General features: G+C 44.0%; 1 protein-coding gene across 3 annotated transcripts in view; it reads right to left on the reverse strand.

Annotated features, from left to right (window-relative positions):
• Positions 1-21,879, reverse strand: part of dtnbp1a (dystrobrevin binding protein 1a) — a 335,730-nt gene that overhangs the window by 271,515 nt on the left and 42,336 nt on the right. For all 3 annotated transcript variants that reach the window (XM_038797049.1, XM_038797048.1, XM_038797047.1), the window contains exon 5: positions 2,855-2,987. In XM_038797049.1, the coding sequence (XP_038652977.1) occupies positions 2,855-2,987 (133 nt within the window). The remainder of the gene's footprint in view (positions 1-2,854; positions 2,988-21,879) is intronic.

Genomic DNA, 21,879 nt, shown 5'->3' on the forward strand with positions numbered 1-21,879 from the left:
TTCAAGCCTCTTTCGGAAAATAAATATCAGCATTTTTCAATCTACAAATGTAGTTCTTCATTCATTTAGATAACAAGAAATTAGTTTTCTTTTTAAATCTGCCCCAATACAAATTTACCATAGTAGTCCGTCAAAATTCAGCACAATGCCCTTTTATAAAATTAGTTTCACAATTTATGTAATTTCATAGAAAGAAAAGCATCAATTTTATGTTGATCTATAAAACATGGGGGCCCCGAGCAAAGTATAATGATTTTCCTTTGCAGCAAGGTAGAACTAACAATTTATTTCAATGGAAGCACATGACCATGGAACTACAAGTTATAATCAGGTTCTAACAATTCATAAGAAAATGCTGGAGAAAACATAAAGCACAAAATTTTAATAATTGAAATTCAGCATTTCTTTTTATAATAAATTTAGAGTACCCAATTATTTTTTTTCCAATGGGCAATTTAGCGTGGCCAATTCACCAACCCTGCACAGCTTTTTGGGTTGTGGGGGTGAGACACACGCAGACACAGGAGAATGTGCAAACTCCATATGGACAATGAACCGGGGCCAGGATCGAACCCGGGTCCTCGGCACCATAAGGAAGCAGTGCTAACCACTGCACCACCATGCTGCCCGAATTCAGCGTTTCAATGTTTAAACTGATGTTCTGTTTTGTTCACACCATGAAAGCTAAAAGTGAACACACACAAACTTCTCATGAAACTTGGAATCATATGTATAATTACCATGTATACTTGTGTAAAAGTGGATCAAGATTTTTGGTAAAAGAAAAATACGATTTTGCATATCTCATTTAAAAGTCAACCCTAGCTTTGGTCAACTGAGAGAGATGAGTGGCAAATTGGTTTAACAAGGAGCCTTAGCGCCAAAAACATAATGCAGAACTAGATTTACAATTGAGAACTCAAGAGTTATCCTCTGTCAGATTATTAATTGAACAGCCATGGGTTACAAATACACTAAAGGCCCATTTATAATTGTTGGAACCATCGCATAAACATAAACTATGTCACTTGCAAAACAGTAAATTCCATTACCCAATAATGTGACTTAAATTGCAAAGTGGACAACCACTCACATAGGTAGACAACTCAAATCACAAAATTGCTGGTAAATAAGAGTAGAAACCTTATACGATAAAATTAAATTTTTATATTCTGCTGTCTATAGAACCAAAAACATTAATAATGAGAAAACATATTATATAATGTAGAACGTTAAATTTTTCCCATTCTGTGATCAAGAAATTCCCCTAATACAAGAAATGTCTATTATTATTATAATCATGAGGAGGTTAACACAAATGCAGCTTGTGCTAATTTTTTTAATTCCATCATGGAATATGGACGTCACTGGCAAGGCCAGCATTTATTGCCCATTCCTTACTGATCTTGAACTGAGTGGCTTGCTAGGCCGCTTCAGAAAGCAGTTAAGAGTCTGGAGTCACATGTAGGCCAGACCAGGTAAGAAAGATTTCCTCCTCTAAGGTGCATTAGTGAACCAGATTTTTTAAATAAAACAATACACAATTGTTATCATGGTCATCATTGCAGAGACTATTTTAGATTTATTATTGATTGAATTTAAATTCCACCAGCTGCAATGGGATTTGAACCCACATCCCCAGAACATTAGCCTGAACCTCTGGATTACCACTCCAGTGGCATTACCATTGTGTGACAGTTTTTAATTCAGTGTTGCAAGATTGTTTCAGTGTTTAATGATGTCCAAACGACTGATATTTTCTTACATTTTAGCTGTTGGCTGTATCCTCAAATAAATCCACATTTTTTTCAGTAACTTATATTGCCCTCAACAGAAAGGATGTTAGTTAGAAATGAAAAAAATAATTTTGGTTTTCAGGAGCATTTGTACAAATGATAAAGACATTATAGGCCTGTTAATACCACTGGTCAGGTGTAAATTCAATCTATAGTATGACATGAGGCTAGGTGCTTGCACCTAAAGGCACTTAGATTGGCAAAGAGATAGGGGCTTGGTTATTTGTGGTGGTGTCAAGCTTCATGGCATAGTTTTATCAACAGTTATTCAATGAGATCCATGGGCAAGTGAACAAAACTAAACAACTCACATTTTCCTTCAAGAAAGGCATTACGATAACTGTTTCAATAATGAAGCTTTCCACAAATGGGAATATTCAAAAATGTTTACAAATGTTATGGGGCTGTTTAGCACAGGGCTAAATCGCTGGCTTTGAAAGCAGACCAAGGCAAGCCAGCAGCACGGTTCAATTCCCGTAATGTCTTCCTGAACAGGTGCCGGAATGTGGCGACTAGGGGCTTTTCCCAGTAACTTCATTTGAAGCCTACTTGTGACAATAAGCGATTTTCATTTTCATTTTTTCATTTCAAATTTTTTTCAAACCGCAAGACTGTTTTTCAGATAGTTTGAATTGGTGGTCATGACAATTAAGCCTGTAATATTTATATTTTTCCAAATTATGTTTGTACGCTAATTTTATTTGCAGTCATACAATAAGTTTTTTTTAATATAAATTTAGAGTACCCAATTATTTTTTTCCAATTAGGGGGCAATGTTGCGTGGCCAATCCATCTAACCTGCACATATTTTGGGTTGTAAAACCCATGCAGACACAGGGAGAATGTGCAAGCTCCACACGGACAGTGACCCAGGGCCAGGATTCGAACGCGGGTCCTCAGCGCCATAGGCAGCTAACCACTGCGCCACCGTGCTGCCCTGTCTCACAATAAGTTTCACAACCAAACATCACAGAATACATGCCACACCAAGAAAGAAAAGTACTTATTGGGTACTACAATCAACTTTGATTTAACTGAAAGAGAAAAATCATGCTTACCAAGGCTAGATGTAAGGGTGTCCAGGCCTACTAACAATGCTGGAATTTGTTGTAGCTGTTCCTGCAGCTCAATGAAGTGGTTCCTTTTTTTCTCCCAGTATGCCGACAGTACGACCACTTTGCCATCTACTGCCTGCAATATTATGAACCAGTTAATAAATCCAGATGAAAATAAGTTTAAAAACAAGAAACAATTCAACTATGGTCTACTTGAAATTCAAACTACATACTTAAATTTTTATTAGTGTTAAATTCCTGTATGCTCCTGCTTAACGCCATTATTATGGGATTGATAGAGTATTGATTTATTCATAGTTTTAGGTGCTAATTGAATGCATGTAGCAGAGAAGTAAAAATTATTAAACGTGTCTTGACTGTGAGAATCCAGTTATCCTTTCACAATGAATTATACTGTGGGAATCCAAACATTGTTTCAGTCAATGCCTCACATGATGAATTCCATTGTATTCAGCAATAAGAATATATAAACTAATCAATTACAGCAAAGTCTCTGGGTCAGGCTGTGGCATAAGAAACATATCTAGTCATTTTCTCAAGACTGCACACGCAGATGCTGAGTCAATCTTGATAGGCACCAGTCAATCTTAAGTAATGTCCAATGTTTGATTAATAAATCATCCTCGAAGTAACAAGACATCCATTTGAACCGTCTCAGCTGAGAATTAGAAACCAATGACAGTAAATGAGGGATTAAACCAGAGCTAAGAATTCCCTTAAGAGCGGGACCTCGTGGCCGAGGTCTTGTTCCTGAATTCCTGAATTCTTGAATCATCTATCTGTTTGTTTGTGTTTAAAGTGATTTATTTCTGCTTTTATGTTTTATGCTTTTTGCAAGAGTTCAACCCTTTTATGTATCATTTGATATTTAATTTTTAAAGTTTTAATTCAGTTCTTAACCAAGTGTATTCAAATGAACAATTAGCAATAAAACCGTATTTTGATTCTTCTAATGAACTGGACTATTGACTCTTACTAGAAGGTAAAATAAGAGCCCCATCAGGGGCTCGATTTAAATGATTGGATGATTATGATTTTTTCAACACATAGGCAGGCTGTATTTTTTAAGTAATGCTAACCTACTAATGCAGTATATAAGCCCCCTGAACTGTGTTATTCCCCATGTTTTACAATATTTATTGGGGAAACTGTTAAGTAATGTGAAAGTGTACTGAGGGGCCTCACGGTAGCATGGTGGTTAGCATCAATGCTTCACAGCTCCAGGGTCCCAGGTTCGATTCCCGGCTGGGTCACTGTCTGTGTGGAGTCTGCACGTCCTCCCTGTGTGAGCGTGGGTTTCCTCCGGGTGCTCCGGTTTCCTCCCACAGTCCAAAGATGTGCGGGTTAGGTGGATTGGCCATGTTAAATTGCCCGTAGTGTAAGGTTAATGGGGGGATTGTTGGGTTACGGGTATACGGGTTACGTGGGTTTAAAGTAGGGTGATCATTGTTCGGCACAACATTGAGGGCCGAAGGGCCTGTTCTGTGCTGTACTGTTCTATGTCTATGTCTGTACCCATTATGACTAGTTGCTGGATCTCTTTTCTCTCAAAGAGGGGTGATCTAATAGAGGTCTTGTGAAGAATATTTCCATTTGTGGGGAATAACAAAACTAGAGACCACCAATATAAAATAGTCACCAGGAAATAAATTAGGGAATTCAGAAGAAGCTTCTTTATCCAGAGAACGATGAGAATGTGGAACTTGCTAACAGAGGGAATGGTTAAAGCAATTAATAGATTCATTTTCAGGGAGGCAGATGCAATAGAAGAGAACAAAAGGGTTACATTAAAGGAGTTAGATGAGGAAAGACCGTTTTGGGACTTGAAGCATAAGAGGCCAGCATGGACTGACTGGTTAAGCCAAATGGCCTGTTTCTGTGCTGTATGTCCATTGCAATGCAATACAAGTCATTGATCAAATCAATTAATAGTTCTCAAAAGCTGAAAACAGATTTCCCATTTGCTCAAATCTTTGCCAGACTCCCTTTCGCAAATATTCATTCTTCAAAATGTATTTTGTTGCTCTCCATTCCCTGAAGAGCTCCATTTCTTTGATAGAGAAATATTAAAGGAAACATGAAAATTAGAATACTGCCAAAGAGCTGGCAAAGCACAGATGCACTGAGATGCATAACCTATTTTTCTGTATTTTTTATGATAAATGACCCCGTGATGTCAAAATCTACTTGGAAGTCAGACTTCCGGTGGCAGCCATGGAGGAGTAGGTCGCACATTCGATAGCTCCCGTCTGTAATGGACTTTCGGACCTTTCTCCCCTGATTTTTCTTGGATTTTTTGGGATAAATCGGCGAACTGTGCCACAATGAGGAGGATTCCCTCGCTGGTGTATGGAGAATTGGACCAGAAGTGGCCGTGTGAAATGACTCAGTCCTGGTAACGAGAAGCAAGCGGAGCTGGTACCGCGGGACAGCATGGCGGAGGGAAAGGGCAGAGGAGAGATGGCACAGTGGTCGATGGAGCAGCTGGTGAAGTTTTTTGAGGATTGCTTCGCCAAGCTGAAAAAGGATACGCTGGACCCCGTCAAGGCTTCGATTGATCAGGTAGTCTTGAATCAGGAGACCCAGGGGAAAGCGATACGGGAGATCGAACAAAAGTTATCCGACCAGGAGGACTATATAACCGTGCTGGAGAACAAGGGTGAGGTGCTGGCTGATCGGCAGAAGAGGATGCAGGAGAAGCTGGAGAACCTGGAGAATAGGTCCAGGAGACAGAACCTCAGAATCGTTGGCCTCCCTGAAGGCAGTGAAGGAACGGATGCGAGGGCATATGTGACGGACATGCTGGAGAAGTTGATGGGGGCTGGGGTGTTCCCACGGCCCCTGGAGGTGGACAGAGCTCTCACGAAGAAGCCCAGGGCGAATGACCCACCGAGGGCCATGGTGGTACGTTTTCACCGTGTTACAGATAAGGAACACGTCCTGCGGTGGGCCAAGAAAGGATGGAGCAGCAAATGGGAGAACTGTGAGTTGCGTATTTATCAGGACCGGAAAGCGGAGCTGGCCAAGAGACGGGCTGGGTTCAATCAGGCAAAGGCGACCCTCTTCAAGAAGGGGGTGAAGTTCGGGATGCTGTACCCAGCGCGGCTGTGGGTTATGCACGAGGAGTGAGGCTTTTATTTTGAGACGCCGGACGATGTTTGGGCAATCATTAAAGAAAAGAAGCTAGAGACGATTTATAGGACACTTAAGTTGCGGTGGCTCGTAATATTGTACTGGTTTTTCAAAAGAAAAGAGATTTCATGTTGTTCTGGGGGAAATTATGGGCTGCGGTGATGGCTGTAGGGTGCTTTGCCTTGCAGGGATTTGATGTGCGGGGAGGGGGTCTTCAAATTAGAGCTTTTCTTTGAGAGACTGGATTTTGCCTTAAGGGACTGTCTCTTTACTGGTTTCTATTAATTGCATCTCTTTGTTTGTTTGCTTTTGCTGCTGCTTACTTACTGGGGAATGTGGTGCTGATAATAGGGTTATTCATGTGGGGGGGGGGGATTGGAGGTTCGAATAGGGAGACACTGTTTGGCGCCGGGGCGGGGGTTATCGAGGTCAGCATGGTTCAGCTGACTCACTGAAGCGCAGTGGGGGGTGAGCAAGTGTTAAACTGGTGCTTGGCCTGGGGGATGAGGTTTTGGGTGCTGTTGGGGAGGGGGGGGGGGGGGGGGGGAGACTGCTTTGCTGACAGGGGAGGAACTATTGTTGGGGAATAAATGGGTATTCGGGAGCAGCTGCTGCTCATGGGGGTACTCGGGAAGGCGGAGGGCACGGGCCTGGGGCTGGCCTAAAAAGGGCGATGACTAGTCAGCAGGGGGTGGCTGGAAGCTCCCGCCCAGGCTGATTACGTGGAACACAAGAGGACTGAATGGGCCGATCAAGAGGGCTCGCGTGCTCACGCATCTAAGGGAACTGAAGGCAGACGTGGCTATGCTGCAGGAGACATATCTTAAGGTCATAGATCAGATGAGATTGAGGAAGGGTTGGGTTAGCCAAGTGTTCCACTCAGGGCTGGACTCAAAGACCAGGGGGGTAGTAATTTTTATTAGTAAACGAGTGGCATTCGAGGGGAGGTCCATAATGGTGAGTGGAAGGTTGGAGGGTGTACGAATGGTGCTCATGAACATATATGCTCCGAATTGGGACGACGTGAAGTTTATGAGGCGGGTGTTACGCAAGATCCCGGACTTAGAATCGCATAGCCTGATCATGGGGGTGGGGGGACTTTAACACGGTCATTGATCCGGAATTGGATCGGTCAATAGCTAGGTCAGGGAGGAGGCCGCCTGTGGCAAAGGAATTGAAGGGCTTTATGACACAGATAAGGGGTATAGACCCATGGAGGTTTATACGGCCGAGGGCGAAGGAGTTTTCTTTTTTTTCTCATGTCCATAAGATTTTTCTCGTATTGACTTTTTTGTTCTGAGCAGGGCGCTAATACCGAGGGCGGTGGGGATGGAATACTCGGCAATTATAGTCTCGGATCATGCCCCTGGATTTGTGGGTTGGCGAGGAGAGAGTGCAACGTCCGTTATGGAGATTGGATCTGGGGTTGCTAGTGGATGAAGCGGTCAGCAGGCGGGTGAATAAGTCCATTCAGAACTATGTGGAAACATTGGGGGGGGGGGGGGGGGGGGGGGTGAACGAAGTGGTTAAAGAATTTTACAGTAAATTATATGAGTCGGGACCCCCGGCTGGAGTGGAGGGGATGAGGCAATCTTTGGATCTGTTGGAGTTTCCGAGGGTGGAGGAGGACCTGGTGGAGGGGCTGGGAGCCCCAATTGAGAGGGAGGAAGTTATCAAGGGGCTGGAGGGCATGCCGTCAGGCATAGCTCCGGGGCCGGACGGCTACCCGGTGGCATTTTATAAGTAGTTCTCAGGGATATTGAGCCCACTGCTGGTGAGGACATTTAACGAGGCTAGAGAGAAGGGAATCCTCCCCCCGACAATGTCGCAGGCCTCAATCTCACTTATTCTTAAACGCGAGAAGGACCCTGAGCAGTGTGGGTCATATAGGCCGATCTCGCTTTTGAATGTAGATGCCAAGTTGTTGGCTAAGATATTGGCCACAAGGCTAGAAGACTGTGTTCTGGGGGTAATAGGGGAAGATCAGACGTTAAGGGCAGGCAGCTCAAGGCCAACGTGCAGAGGATTCTAAATGTTATTATGATGCCCTGAGAGAGAGGACAGGTGGAAGTGGAGGTGGTGGTAGCGACAGACGCGGAGAAGACCTTTGAGCGGGTGGAGTGGGAGTACCTGTGGGAGGCGCTGGGAAGATTTGGGTTTGGAGAGGGCTTTATTGGCTGGGTGCGGTTGCTATACTAGGCGCCTGTAGCGAGCGTACGTACGAACCAGCTGGGGTCGTGATATTTCAAATTACATCAAGGGACGAGGCAAGGATGCCCCCTCTCCCCCTTATTGTTTGCTCTAGCTATAGAGCCACTGGCCATGGTACTAAGAACTTTGAGGAACTGGCAGGGGCTGGTTTGGGGAGGGGGGGTGGAGCATCGGGTCTCACTCTATGCGGACGATTTGATTTTGTACATTTCAAACCCACTGGAGGAAATGGGAGAGGTCATGCGGATCTTGGGGGAATTTGGTAGTTTTTCAGGGTATAAATTGAACATGGGGAGAATGAAATATTTGTGATTCAGGCCGGAGGGCAGGAGACACTGGGGGCACTGCCGCTTAAAATGGTGGGGAACAGCTTTCACTATCTGGGAATCCAGGTGGCTCGGAAATGGGAGGCACTGCATAAGCTTAATCGATCCCAGTTAGTAGAGCAAATGGAAGGGGACTTTAAGAGATGGGACATGCTCCCACTGTCACTGGCGGGGAGGGTGCAGACTGTGAAAATGATGGTCCTCCCCAGATTTCTGTTTGTCTTTCAGTGCATTCCCATCTTCATCCCCAAGGCCTTTTTCAAGCGGGTGAACAAGATTATCTCGGGCTTTGTATGGGCGAATAAAACCCCACAGGTGAAGATAATGTGGTTGGAGCGTAGTCGGGAGGAGGGTGGGTTGGTGCTGCTGAACTTCTGCAACTACTACTGGGTGGCTAACATCGCCATGATTCGGAAGTGGGTAATGGGTGGCTAACATCGCCATGATTCGGAAGTGGGTAATGGGGGAGGGGTCGGCATGGGAGCGGTTGGAGGCGGTGTCTTGTAAAGGCACCAGTCTGGGAGCATTGGTAACAGGACAGCTGCCATTCTTGCCGGCCCGGTACTCCACAAGTCCGATAGTAGTGGCGGCTCTGAGGATCTGGGGGCAATGGAGGAGGCATAAGAAGGTGGAAGGTGCGTCGGTCTGGATCCCGATTTGCAACAATCACAGGTTTGCACCGGGCAGGCTGGATGGCGGGTTCCCGAGCTGGCAGAGGGCAGGAATTGGAAGGATGGGGGATCTATTTATAGACGGGAGCTTTCCCAGCTTGAAGGCGCTGGAGGATAAATTTAAACTACCACCAGGGAATGGTTTTAGATATTTGCAAGTGCGAGACATCCTGAGAAATCAGGTGCCCGCCTTTCCGCTGCTGCCGCCACGGGGGATACAGGGTAGAGTAGAGTCTGGTACCTGGGTGGGGGAGGGGAAAGTGTCAGATATCTACCAGGTGCTGTTGGAGGCGGAGGAAACCCCGATGGAGGAGCTTAAGGGCAAGTGGGAGCACGAGCTAGGTGGAGAGTTAGAGGCAGGTCTATGGGCGGACGCCCTAAGCAGGGTCAATTCCTCCACTTCATGTGCCAGGCTTAGCCTAATAGAATTTAAGGTTGTCCACCGGGCACATATGACGGCGGAGAGGATGAGCAAGTTTTTCGGGGTAGAAGATAGATGTGTGAGGTGAGTGGGAACCCCAGCAAACCATGCCCGAAGCTCAGGGTGTTTTGGCAGGGGTTTGCAACGGCAATATCCACGGTGCTAGGAACTCGGGTGGTGCCAAGTCCAGAGGTAGCGATCTTTGGAGTGTCAGAAGACCCGGGAGTTCAGGGAGTGAAAGAGGCCGATGTCCTGGCCTTTGCCTCCCTGGTAGCACGGAGACTGTTCTTATTAATGTGGAGGGACTCAAAGCCCCCGAATGTGTAGACCTGGGTTAGTGACATGGCTGGGTTTCTCAGTCTTGAGAAAATAAAGTTTGAATTCAGCATGTATTGAATGTATTTAACTTTATTCATGGAATCATGGTTAATGAACAAGTCAGATTTCAATCTTGTGGCCCATTGACATCAAGGAGGGCCACTCATGCAGTCTACTCACTAGGTTGCCCGTCACTGCCTCACACAAACTAGTTCAATGGCTCATAACTTCCTGGTTCCCAGTGTCACATTTAGGGATCCCCTATGATATGCTGGGGAATCCCTCTAGGAAGTTCCCACAGAAGGATTTACCCGGCAATTGCCCGGAAGTGCCAACTTCCTCTGTAGAGTTGCGCTGGGCTGGGATGATCTGACAGATGCGATTTAAATCGCTAACTTTGGATGGTTCTGTCAGTTTTATCCTGATAGTTATTCTGAAAGAATTGGAGGAAGAAATTCAGTTTCAAATCAAGTAACAACTTATAAAAACCCAGACGCAAAATCTGAGGTCCCATTTCGATCTACAGCAATATCATCGTTCTCTGTCCCTGCCTCATCTCTGCTGCTACGGCTGAAGTTTTTTGCTGAAGTTGTCACTTGAGTCACTTCTCGACTCAATTTCACAAATGACCTACTTGATGGCCTTCCATCCTTCACCTTATTCAAAACTCAGCCTGTATCTGAGATGAGGAGACATTTCTTCACCCGAAGAATGGTGAGCCTGTGGAATTAATTACACAGGTAGTAGTTAATGTTGAATATATTCAAGAGGCAGCTCGATAGAATTATTATAGAACTTACAGTGCAGAAGGAGGCCATTCGGCCCATCAAGTCTGCACCAGCTCTTTGAAAGAACACCCGACCCAAGCCCACACCTCCACCCTATCCCCATAACCCAGTAACCCCACCCAACACCAAGGGCAATTTTGGACACCAAGGACAATTTAGCATAGCCAATCCACCTAACCTGCACACCTTTGGACTGTAGGAGGAAACCGGAGAACCCGGAGAAAACCCATGCACACACGGGGAGAACATGCAGACTCCATACAGACAGTGACCCAAGCCAGGAATCAAACCTGGGACCCTGGAGCTGTGAAGCAATTGTGCTAACCACTAGGCTACCGTGCTGTCCTTTCATCCCCTTTAATGTTTCAACTCTGGCCTTTTCTCATTCCTACATTCATTCCATCATTAATGACAGCCTTCAGTTAACTTGACTCTTTTCTTCTCAATTGGAGATTATACTGCTTAGTAACTTAGAGGGACGATTCAAAGGACAATATATAGAAAACAGGAGGCCCATTTGGTCCTTCGCGCCTGCTCCACCATTCATTATAATCATGGCTGATCATCAAATTCAATACCCTGAATTCGCCCTCCCCTTATCTCTTTAGCCCCAAGAGGTATATCTAATTCTATCTTGAAATTACACAATGTTTTCGCCTCAACTACCTTTTGTGGTAGTGAATTCCACAGATTCACCACTCTCTGGGTGAAGAAACTTCTCCTCACCTCAGTCCTAAAAGGTTTATCCCTTATCCTCATACTGTGACCCCTAGTTCTGGACTCCCACACCATCATGAATATTCTTTCTAAATCTACCCTGTATAATCCTGTTTGAATTTTCTATGAGATCCCCTCTCCCTGTTCTAAACTCCAATGAGTATAATCCTAACTAATTGAGGGCAGCACAGTGGGTAGCACAGTTGCTTCACAGCTCCAGGGTCCCAGGTTCGATTCCCAGCTTGGGTCACTGTCTGTGTGGAGTCTGCACATTCTCACCGTGTATACGTGGGTTTCTTGCGGGTGCTCCGGTTTCCTCCCACAGTCCAAAGATGTTCAGGTTAGGTGGATTGACCATTCAAAATTGTCCTTAGTGTCCAAAAAGCTTAGGTGGGGTTACTGGATTACCGGGATAGGAAGGAGGTGTGAGCTTGGGTGGGGTGCTCTTTCCAAGGGCCAGTGCAGACTCGATGGGCCTAATAGCCTCCTTCTGCACTGTAAATTCAATGATGCTAACCGATTTAGACTTTCCTCATATGACAGTCCCGCCATCCCAGGAATCAGCCTGGTAAACCTTTGCTGCACTCCCTCCATAGCAAGAACACCCTTCCTCAGATAAGGACACCAAAACTGCACACAATACTCCAGGTGTGGCCTTACCAATGCCCTATATAATTGTAGTAAAACATAATAATAACCTTTTATTGTCACAAGGAAGAGGTTACTGTGAAACGCCCCTAGTTGCCACATTCTGGCACCTGTTTGGGTAAGCTGGTACGGGAATTGAACCCGCGCTTCTGGCCTTGTTCTGCATCACAAACCAGCTGTCTAGCCCACTGAGCTAAACCAGCCCTATCCCTATACACAAATACTCTCGCTATGAAGGCCAATATGCCATTTGCCTATACTGCCAGCTGGACCTGCGCACTTACTTGCAGCGACTGATGCATGAGGGCACCAAGGTGTCGCTGAGTTTAACCTCTCTCAATTTACATCAATTCAAATAATAATATGCATTTCTATTTTTGCTACCAAAATGTATAACCTCACATTTATCCACATATACTGCATCTGCCATGCATATACCCACTCACTCAGCCTGTCTAAATCCCGCTGAAGCATCTCTGTATCCTCCTCTCAGGTTACCCTCTCACGCAGCTTTGTCATTTGAAAAATTGGAAAGACTGCATTTAGCTCCCTCTTCCAAATCATTAACATATGTGAACAGTTGGGGTCCTAGCACAGATCACTGCGGGACTCCACTAGTCACTGTCTGCCAATCGAAAAAAGACCCATTCATTCCAACTTTCTGCATCCTGTCTGCTAACCAGCTTTCTATCCATCTCAAGACACCACATGCACTTTACATTGTAATCAATGTGAGACCTTGCCTAAAGCCTTCTGAAAGTCAAATTAAACCACATCCATCGAGTCTCCTTGGTCAACTCTACCAGTTACATCTTCAAAGAATTCCAGTAGATTTGAATGGCATGACTTCCCTTTCATAAATCCATGCTGACTTTGTCTGTGTATACCACTGCTTTCCAAATGCTGCGCTATGAAATCCTTGATAATAGACTCTAGCAACATGTCATAAGTACTAGATGAGACATGAGTTTGGCAACTTCCTTTCCAACAGGGTTTACGGTCAAGTTCTTACCAGCTGATAATTGTGAATTTTGACAGTACATTTGTATGAGTTGTCAATGCAGTTCTGGCCATATTTAACATGTACACCACCCTTGCTTTTGGAAAAAGGACTTACAACTTAATGTGAAATAGCATCAACTTTGGGAAACATGCACTGCATACTGGACTTAGTTTGCCAATGGCCCAGAAATATAATAAAATGCACCATGTACCTCAGTTTATAGAATCCCTACAGTAAACAAAGAGGCCGTTCAGCCCACAGAGTATGCACCAACCCTTCGAATGAGCACTCTATCCATTTACACTTCCCCATCCACCCTGCCCTATCCCCGTATCCCCATAACATCCTACCCTGCACATCCTTGGACACTAAGGGACAATTTAGGATGGCCAATCTACCTAACCTGCACATCCTTGGATTGTGGGAGAAAACCGGAGCACCCGGAGGAAACCCATGCAGCTACGGGGAGAAAGTACAAACTCCACACAGTCATCCAAGGTCGGAATTGAACCCGGGTGCCTGGCACTGCGAGGCAGCAGTGCTAACCACTGTGGCACCCTGCTGCCCTTATTTGAAAATTAATGCAACAAAAAGTTCCAAGGTGACAATGATAGTTAAACTGAATACTCTTAAGCAAACTGATACTGAAATAAATGTTACCAAATCAATGTAACTGTTACACATTTTTGAATATCTTGTCTGAATGACAGCACTTCACATAGTGCAGTGTACCCTCAGTACAACACTAAAACAACAGTCTAAATTATGGAACTTGAACCTACAACCTTCTGATTCAGCGAGTGCTGCCACTGAACTGTTAATGCTTCCTGGGCCAATAGTTATTCCTCAATTAACTCCACTAAAACAGATAATTTGCACATTAATTACATTGTCTTGGAAATCTGTGTGAAAATGGCTGGCTCTTTGCAACAGGGAGAAAGTAACTTAAAATAATCACTATCACAAGAGAAAACATACATGGAAAATTAATGGGTTTAAAGGCTGACAAATTCCTTGGACCTGATAATCTGCATCCTGTCGTGATAGGGAGATACAGGGTATTAGAAATTTGGATCCAGAAATGGGGTCCAAGATGTAGCAGGCAAGTTAGGGTTTAATAAAAGACTCGAGGAAAAGACTGCTAGCAGCAGAAGTAGAGGGATACGCCCACAGCATGAGTTATCTTTCCCCATTCAGACTTAATCACACTAGTGGGAATGTACAAGATGTTCCGGTTCAGCCAGGTGGGGCACAGCTCTGTTCTTTCGTGCAAACGGGAGTGCGCAATCAGCCAAGATAACGAGAATAGATTAAAGTGTAGCCACCTGGGCTTTGGATACAGAGCAGGGAAGTCATAAAAATTGCCACCTAAGCAGACTTGGGAAAAAGGTTCTGAACAAATGTCTCTAACAGAAGAAATTTGCTTTGTAAATGCAAGTATTGCCTTTGTCTGTTTGGTAAGAGGAAGAAGAGCTGAATATTCATGTAGTGTTGGGTAATAGGAACTAGTGTATTAAGGTTAAGAAACTGCATGTAATCTGTTAGTTTTAGAGCATGAAGTAAAAGTTTAAATATTGTTCTCTTTTAATAAAGTTTGTTTATAATATAATCAAACCCTGTTTCTTATATTATCATTCCTGGAATGAATCGATCGTTCCACATTGCATTAAAACTTAAAAATGTTACACGCCTGGTTCAATGCCTCAGCCATTGTTGAGGGCTGACCAGACATCCATAACAAACTGTGGCCGGGATTCTTATGTATAATTTATTTTTGGCTTGGGGTTATTGATTAAAGATTACTAAGTTCGCAGACGACACAGAAATTGGTGGAGTTGCAGATAGTGAAGAGGATTGTCAGAGGATACAGCAGGATATAAATTTGCTGGGGTCTCGGGCGGAGAAAGGGCAGATGGAGTTTAATCTGGACAAGTGTGAGGTAATGCACTTTCGAAGGTCCAATGCATGTGGGAATTACACAATAAAGGGTAGAATGAGGGGCTGGTTTAGCACAGTTGGCTAAACAGCCAGCTTGTAAGGCAGAACAAGGCCAGCAGTGCAGGTTCAATTCCCATACAGGCCTCCCCAAACAGGCGCCGGAATGTGGCAACTAGGGGCTTTTCACAGTAACTTAATTGAAGCCTACTTGTGACAATAAGCGATTATTATTAGTAGTAGTAACTCTTGCGAGTACGGACAGGCAGAGAGATCTGGGCGTGCATATCCAGCGATCACTGAAAGTGGCAACGCATGTGGATAAGCTGGTCAAGAAGGCATTGGCATGCTGGCCTTCATCGGTCGGGGCATTGAATATAAAAATTGGCAAGTCATGTTGCAGGACCTGACTTAGGCTTCATTTGGATTGTGTACAATTCTGGTCGCCACACTACCAGAAGGATGTGGATGCTTTGGAAAGGGTACAGAAGCGGCTTACTAGGATGTTGCCTGGTTTGGATTGGATTGGATTTTGTTTATTGTCACGTGTACCAAGGTACAGTGAAAAGTATTTTTCTGCGAGCAGCTCAACAGATCATTAAGTACATGAAAAGGAAAGGAAATAAAATAAATACATAATAGAGCAACACAAGGTGCACAATGTAACTACATAACACCAGCACTGGGTAAAGCATACAGGGGTGTAGTGTTAACGAGGTCAGTCCATAAGAGGGTCGTTTAGGAGTCTGGTAACAGCGGGAAAGAAGATGTTTTTGAGTCTGTTCGTACGTGCTCTCAGACTTTGGTATCTCCTGCCCAATGGAAGAAGTTGGAGGAGCGAGTAAGCCGGGTGGGAGGGGTCTTTCATTATGCTGCCCACAGCAGGAGGTGTAGATGGAGTCAATGGATGGAAGGCAGGTTCGTGTGATGGACTGGGCTGGGATGGAGGGCATTAGCTATGAGGAGAGGTTAGAAAAACTCGATCTGTTCTCACTGGAATGTCAGAGGTTGAGAGGCGGCCTGATAGAGGTCTACAAGATTATAAGTGGCATGGACAGAATAGATAGTCATATGCTCTTTCCTAGGGTTGGAGAGTCAAGTACAAGGGGTCATAGGTTTAAAGTGCATGGGGAAAAGTTTAGAACTGATGCGCGAGGCAAATTTTTCTTACACAGAGGGTGATAAATATATGGAACACGCTGCCTGGGAGGTGGTGGGGGCAGGTACAATAGCGGCATTTAAGGGACATCTAGACAAATATATGAATAGGGTGGGAATAGAGGGATACGGACTCCATAAGTGCAGATGGTTTTAGTTTAGGCAGGTACCATGGTCGGCGCAGGTTTGGAGGGTCGAAGGGCCTGTTCCTGTGCTATATTGTTCTTTGTTATCGAACTTAAAGACAGTGAGTGATTGTGATCGATTGCATTCTTTCCGGGTTTGAAATCTTGAATAGGGAGTGACTGAAAATGACGCTTACAGTTGCAAAAGATGTCCTGGGGGGGTGGAGGAAATCACTCAGGAGGATTTAAAAGGGGAATCGAAAGCAAAGCTGTTGAGTTTGGCAGAGAAACTGCAGTTAGCCCTGCCAAAAGGGTCAAAGAAGGCAGAGTTAAAATCTCATGGTGGCACACCGGCTAGCACTGCTGCCTTTCAGCGCCAAGGACCCGGGTTTGATTCCCGGATTGGGTAACTGTGTGGAGTTTGCATTAGGGCAGCACAGTAGTTAGCACTGTTGCTTCACAGCGCCAGGGTCCCATGTTCGATTCCCGGCTTGGGTCGCTGTCTGCGCGGAGTCTGCATATTCTGTCCGCGTCTGCATTGGTTTCCTGCGGGCGCTTCGGTTTCCTTCCATAAGTTCCAAAAGACGTGCTGTTAGGTAATTTGGACATTCTGAATTCTCCCTCCGTGTACCCGAACAGGCGCTGGAATGTGGCAACTAGGGGCCTTTCACAGTAACTTCATTGCAATGTTAATGTAAGCCTACTTGTGGCAATAAAGATTATTAAATGACAAGTTAATACAAACCATAGCTCAATATTTAAACTTACCAGTAACATAGTCTAACCCATTAGAATTAGCTCAAATTAAATTTAAAATGAAAGAATTGGAAATGCAGGAAAAAGTGAGAGAAATTAAGTTGGCAAATGAAGTTAAAGAAAAAGATGGTTTTTAAAGAGGAAATAGAAAGGAAAAAATTATCCAAGGATGAGCGAGTGGTCATGACAGAAGCAAAGGAAGAGAGAGAATTTGAACAACGGAAACTGGCACTGCAAGGAGAGCAACAAATTAAAGTGTTGGAAGCAAAAGCAGGAGCTGAGGAAGTTTTGGGGGAAGAAGAAATACCCCCTAGTCAAAGGTTTAGTCGGCACATATTTAAATATTAACAAGTCTTGCTAAGATTCAATGAGAACAATGTTGAAGCGTACTTTATATCCTTTGAGAAAGTAGTGAAACAATTGAATTGGCCAAAGCCCATGTGGGTGGTGTTGGTTCAAACAAAATTGGTAGGTAGAACTAGTGATGTGTTTGTCTCACTATCAGAGGAGGTATCCGGGGAATAATGATGCGGTGAAGAAAGCCATATTACCTACAAACTAGTGGCAGAAGCTTACAGACAGTAGTTTAGAAATCTAAGAACCAGGTCAGACCTATACAGAATTCGAAAGAACCGAGCGGGTTAATTTAGATAGGTGGACAAGGGCATTAAAAGTAAACCAAACGTATAGACACTTCAGGAGATACTAATTTCAGAGGAATTTAAAGATTCACTTCCGCAGTATTGAGAACTCATGTGGAAGAGTAAATAGTTAAAACGGCTGGACAGGCTGCAGAAATGGCTGACCATTTTGAGTTAGTTCATAAAGCAAAGTTTAGTGTCTGACATCAATTTCAACCTGCGAAGGATAGAAACTGAGGACATGAGTTCACAGGGGGTCCATGCAGAGGAGACGTAGTTGGTGATCTTAAGGAAAGCGTGCCTCGGAGTAAAAAGGAAACTTGCGATAGTGGTAGAGAGACAAGAAAATGCAAGTGTTTTTATTGTAACAAGTGGAGTTGTAGTGTTGGTGGCTTACAAAAAGGGTTGGGAAAACAGACTCAGCAAAACAGGATAAACCAGTACGGTTTATTAAAGTGGAAAGAAAAATCACTGTCCCACAGTGGAAATGTGCCACAAACATTTCAGAAGCTGGTGGATAAGCAGATATCAGAACTGTTTAAGAATTTTATTTATAAAGGCCAGAGAGTGGTAGTTGATGGGAAATGTTCAGAATGGAGTTCAGTTACGAGTGGCGTACCACAAGGATCTGTTCTGGGGCCGTTGCTGTTTGTCATTTTTATAAATGACCTAGAGGAGGGCGCAGAAGGATGGGTGAGTAAATTTGCAGACGACACTAAAGTCGGTGGAGTTGTAGACAGTGCGGAAGGATGTTGCAGGTTACAGAGGGACATAGATAAGCTGCAGAGCTGGGCTGAGAGGTGGCAAATGGAGTTTAATGTGGAGAAGTGTGAGGTGATTCACTTTGGAAAGAATAACAGGAATGCGGAATATTTGGCTAATGGTAAAATTCTTGGTAGTGTGGATGAGCAGAGGGATCTCGGTGTCCATGTATATAGATCCCTGAAAGTTGCCACCCAGGTTGATAGGGTTGTGAAGAAGGCCTATGGTGTGTTGGCCTTTATTGGTAGAGGGATTGAGTTCCGGAGCCATGAGGTCATGTTGCAGTTGTACAAAACTCTAGTACGGCCGCATTTGGAGTATTGCGTACAGTTCTGGTCGCCTCATTATAGGAAGGACGTGGAAGCTTTGGAACGGGTGGAGAGGAGATTTACCACGATGTTGCCTGGTATGGAGGGAAAATCTTATGAGGAAAGGCTGATGGACTTGAGGTTGTTTTCGTTAGAGAGAAGAAGGTTAAGAGGTGACTTAATAGAGGCATACAAAATGATCAGAGGGTTAGATAGGGTGGACAGCGAGAGCCTTCTCCCGCGGATGGGGGTGGCTAGCACGAGGGGACATAGCCTTAAATTGAGGGGTAATAGATATAGGACAGAGGTCAGAGGTGGGTTTTTTACGCAAAGAGTGGTGAGGCCGTGGAATGCCCTACCTGCAACAATAGTGAACTCGCCAACATTGAGGGCATTTAAAAGTTTATTGGATAAGCATATGGATGATAAGGGCATAGTGTAGGCTAGATGGCCTTTAGTTTTTTTTTCCATGTCGGTGCAACATCGAGGGCCGAAGGGCCTGTACTGCGCTGTATCGTTCTATGTTCTAAGGCAAAGTTTACCCATCTGTGGAGTAGGTAAGGAGATTAAGATCTTTGGGACACAGGAGTCAGTTGGTCTTTAATGGTGAGAATGAGATGTGTGGTTTGGAAGGCACATTGTTGGAAAAGGTGGTAATATGTGGGATTGAAAGGTTAGAGATTCTGTTGAAAAGTTGTAGTAGGAATAAAATGATAAATATCATTGCCAGAGATGCAATTTGTCCTGGGGAATATTATAGCTGGATCACATGTGGGAGTGCCATCTACTGTCGTTGAAAAGCCAATGGAAAATAAAACAATAGAGATGCTGTAAGAAGTATATCAGGGAGTGTTTCCTGATTGTGTGGTAACCCATTCATAAATCACAGGCTGAGACAGGAGAAAGAGAACGTGAGGAATGGTGATAGGGAAGATGAGAATGAATTCTCGGAAACCATTTTTGATCAGATAGTTAGTAAAGAACAAGAATAGGTGGTGGATAAATTGTCAGAAACCATGTTTTATCGGATGGTTAGTCAAGACAAAGAGGCAGTAATCACACCAGCACCTTTAATACCCATTCCCGCATTGCATTCCCATTAAAAGCACGATTTGGTGGACCATACCAGATCAAAAGGAAACTGAGTGATGTAAATGATTTGGTAATAACACCAGACAAAAGGAGTGTGCTAATATGCTAAAAAGTTATTTTGACAGAGAAGGAAAAAAGGAGGAAGTGCTAGTAGTCATAACTCAGGAAGAGGAGATAAATCCAGACAATTCTGAATTCAATTAGTTCAATTCCGGCCTTGAGTGACTGTGGAGTTTGCACTTCTTCCCTGTGGTATGCGTGTGTTTCCCCCAGCTGCTCCAGTTTCCTCCCACAGTGTATGTGTGGGCCTAGGTAGGGTGCTCTTTGCAAGGGCCGGTGCAGAATCGATGGGCCGAATGGCCTCCTTTTGCACTGATCGGGTGCACTGAGGGAGAATTCAAAATGTCCAAATCATCTAACAGCACATCTTTCAGGACATGTGGGAGGAAACCGGTGCACACGGAGGAAACACACGCAGACACGGGGACAACATGCAGACTCCGCACAGGCAGTGCCCCAAGCCGGGAATCGAACCCGGGTTCCTGGAGCTGCAAAGTAAGTGTGCTAACCACTGTGCTACCCGTGCAGCCCATCAACCACTGTGTGTCTGCTTGCCAAAGGTGTTAAAAGAACTTTGCATAAATTGAATTTACCAGTCAAGAAAGACATTTTTATGGATAAACATAATGCATTTTACAACAAATGCACCACCTGTGATCTAAAATTAAAATAAATGCTTAATGAAAACATCAGTGATCACAAAGGAACATAAACCACAGTGCAGCCAGCCATTAGATGGAGCATCTGCTATTTTAAAAATCCACACTGCAAAATGTTGTTTAATAAACGTGCTTGGAGCTGATTGCATGTTTAAATGCAACAATTCTGACAGGGGGGCTTAAATCTCAGCATGGATGTTAATTAGTTATTAAACGTTAATGACTATGTTACCATACACCCATTACAACAACATACAACTAACTAAAGATTGAAAAAAATAACTGTCCTAATTTTCTAACAAGCTATCATCCCTCTACTATATGCCAATAATTTTCTAAGATCCACTTCCTAGCACTAGCAACAGGTAACTTATTTTTGATCGCATCCTTCATAGTTCAAATCTTACACTTCCTTATGAAAGAGTGTGTTTTTGTAATAAAAACAGAAAATACTGGACAATCTCAGCAGGTCTGACAGTATCTGTGGAGAGAGAAGGCAGCTAACAGTTCAAATCTGGATGACTTTGTCAAAGCTAGAAAGAACTGGAAATTGGGTCAGATCTATACTATAGTGGGGGGGGGGGGGGGAGGGGGGGGAGAGAGAGAGAGAGAGAGAAAGAGAGAGAGAACGAGAGCTTACAATAAGACTTCAGAGTTCCTATCTCTTACTAGGTAACAAGATAGAGCTAATTAAATTGATTATGGACAAGGAAGTGCTAAGGACCTCTATCTGTATGTTATTACCATCAAGAAAGATGGGGTGATATTACCAATTCAAACATATGCTTAATTGTGTGTAGCTCGTGAAGGAAATAAGACAGCCAGGTTCAAGATAACAAGAGTCAGTTTTATTGCTAAAACTCACTCGGGTAAAGAAGCAGAAATTAACAAAAAATGGTTTAAAATGTACAAATTTGTCCAAGTACCCACCAATGCAAAAACACACACAACCCCCATCCCACAAGCATACAAACAAACAACTCTACAAAGTATCAGATTTTAAAACTTGGCCAAGCAAAATTTAAATTGTCTGGATGCTTGTTTACAACTGAAAGGTCACTTTCCACAGTATCTGGTTTCCACTGGAGCAGTTAGTCTGCAATTGCAGATTGTCTTTTTCTGTTGGAGACAGTGGTATAAATTCAGGATCCTCCTTTAAGAACTCGTGGTTTGCAACAATGAGATTTTCTGATGGTTTTTCAAATCACAAACAGCTCAGTTTTGATGAGTGAAGTTCCAGAGAAACTGAAGTGTGAGGATAAGGTTGTTTCATCTC

Source organism: Scyliorhinus canicula, chromosome 5, assembly GCF_902713615.1.
Source record: "Scyliorhinus canicula chromosome 5, sScyCan1.1, whole genome shotgun sequence".
Classification (NCBI taxonomy): Eukaryota; Metazoa; Chordata; class Chondrichthyes; order Carcharhiniformes; family Scyliorhinidae; genus Scyliorhinus; species Scyliorhinus canicula.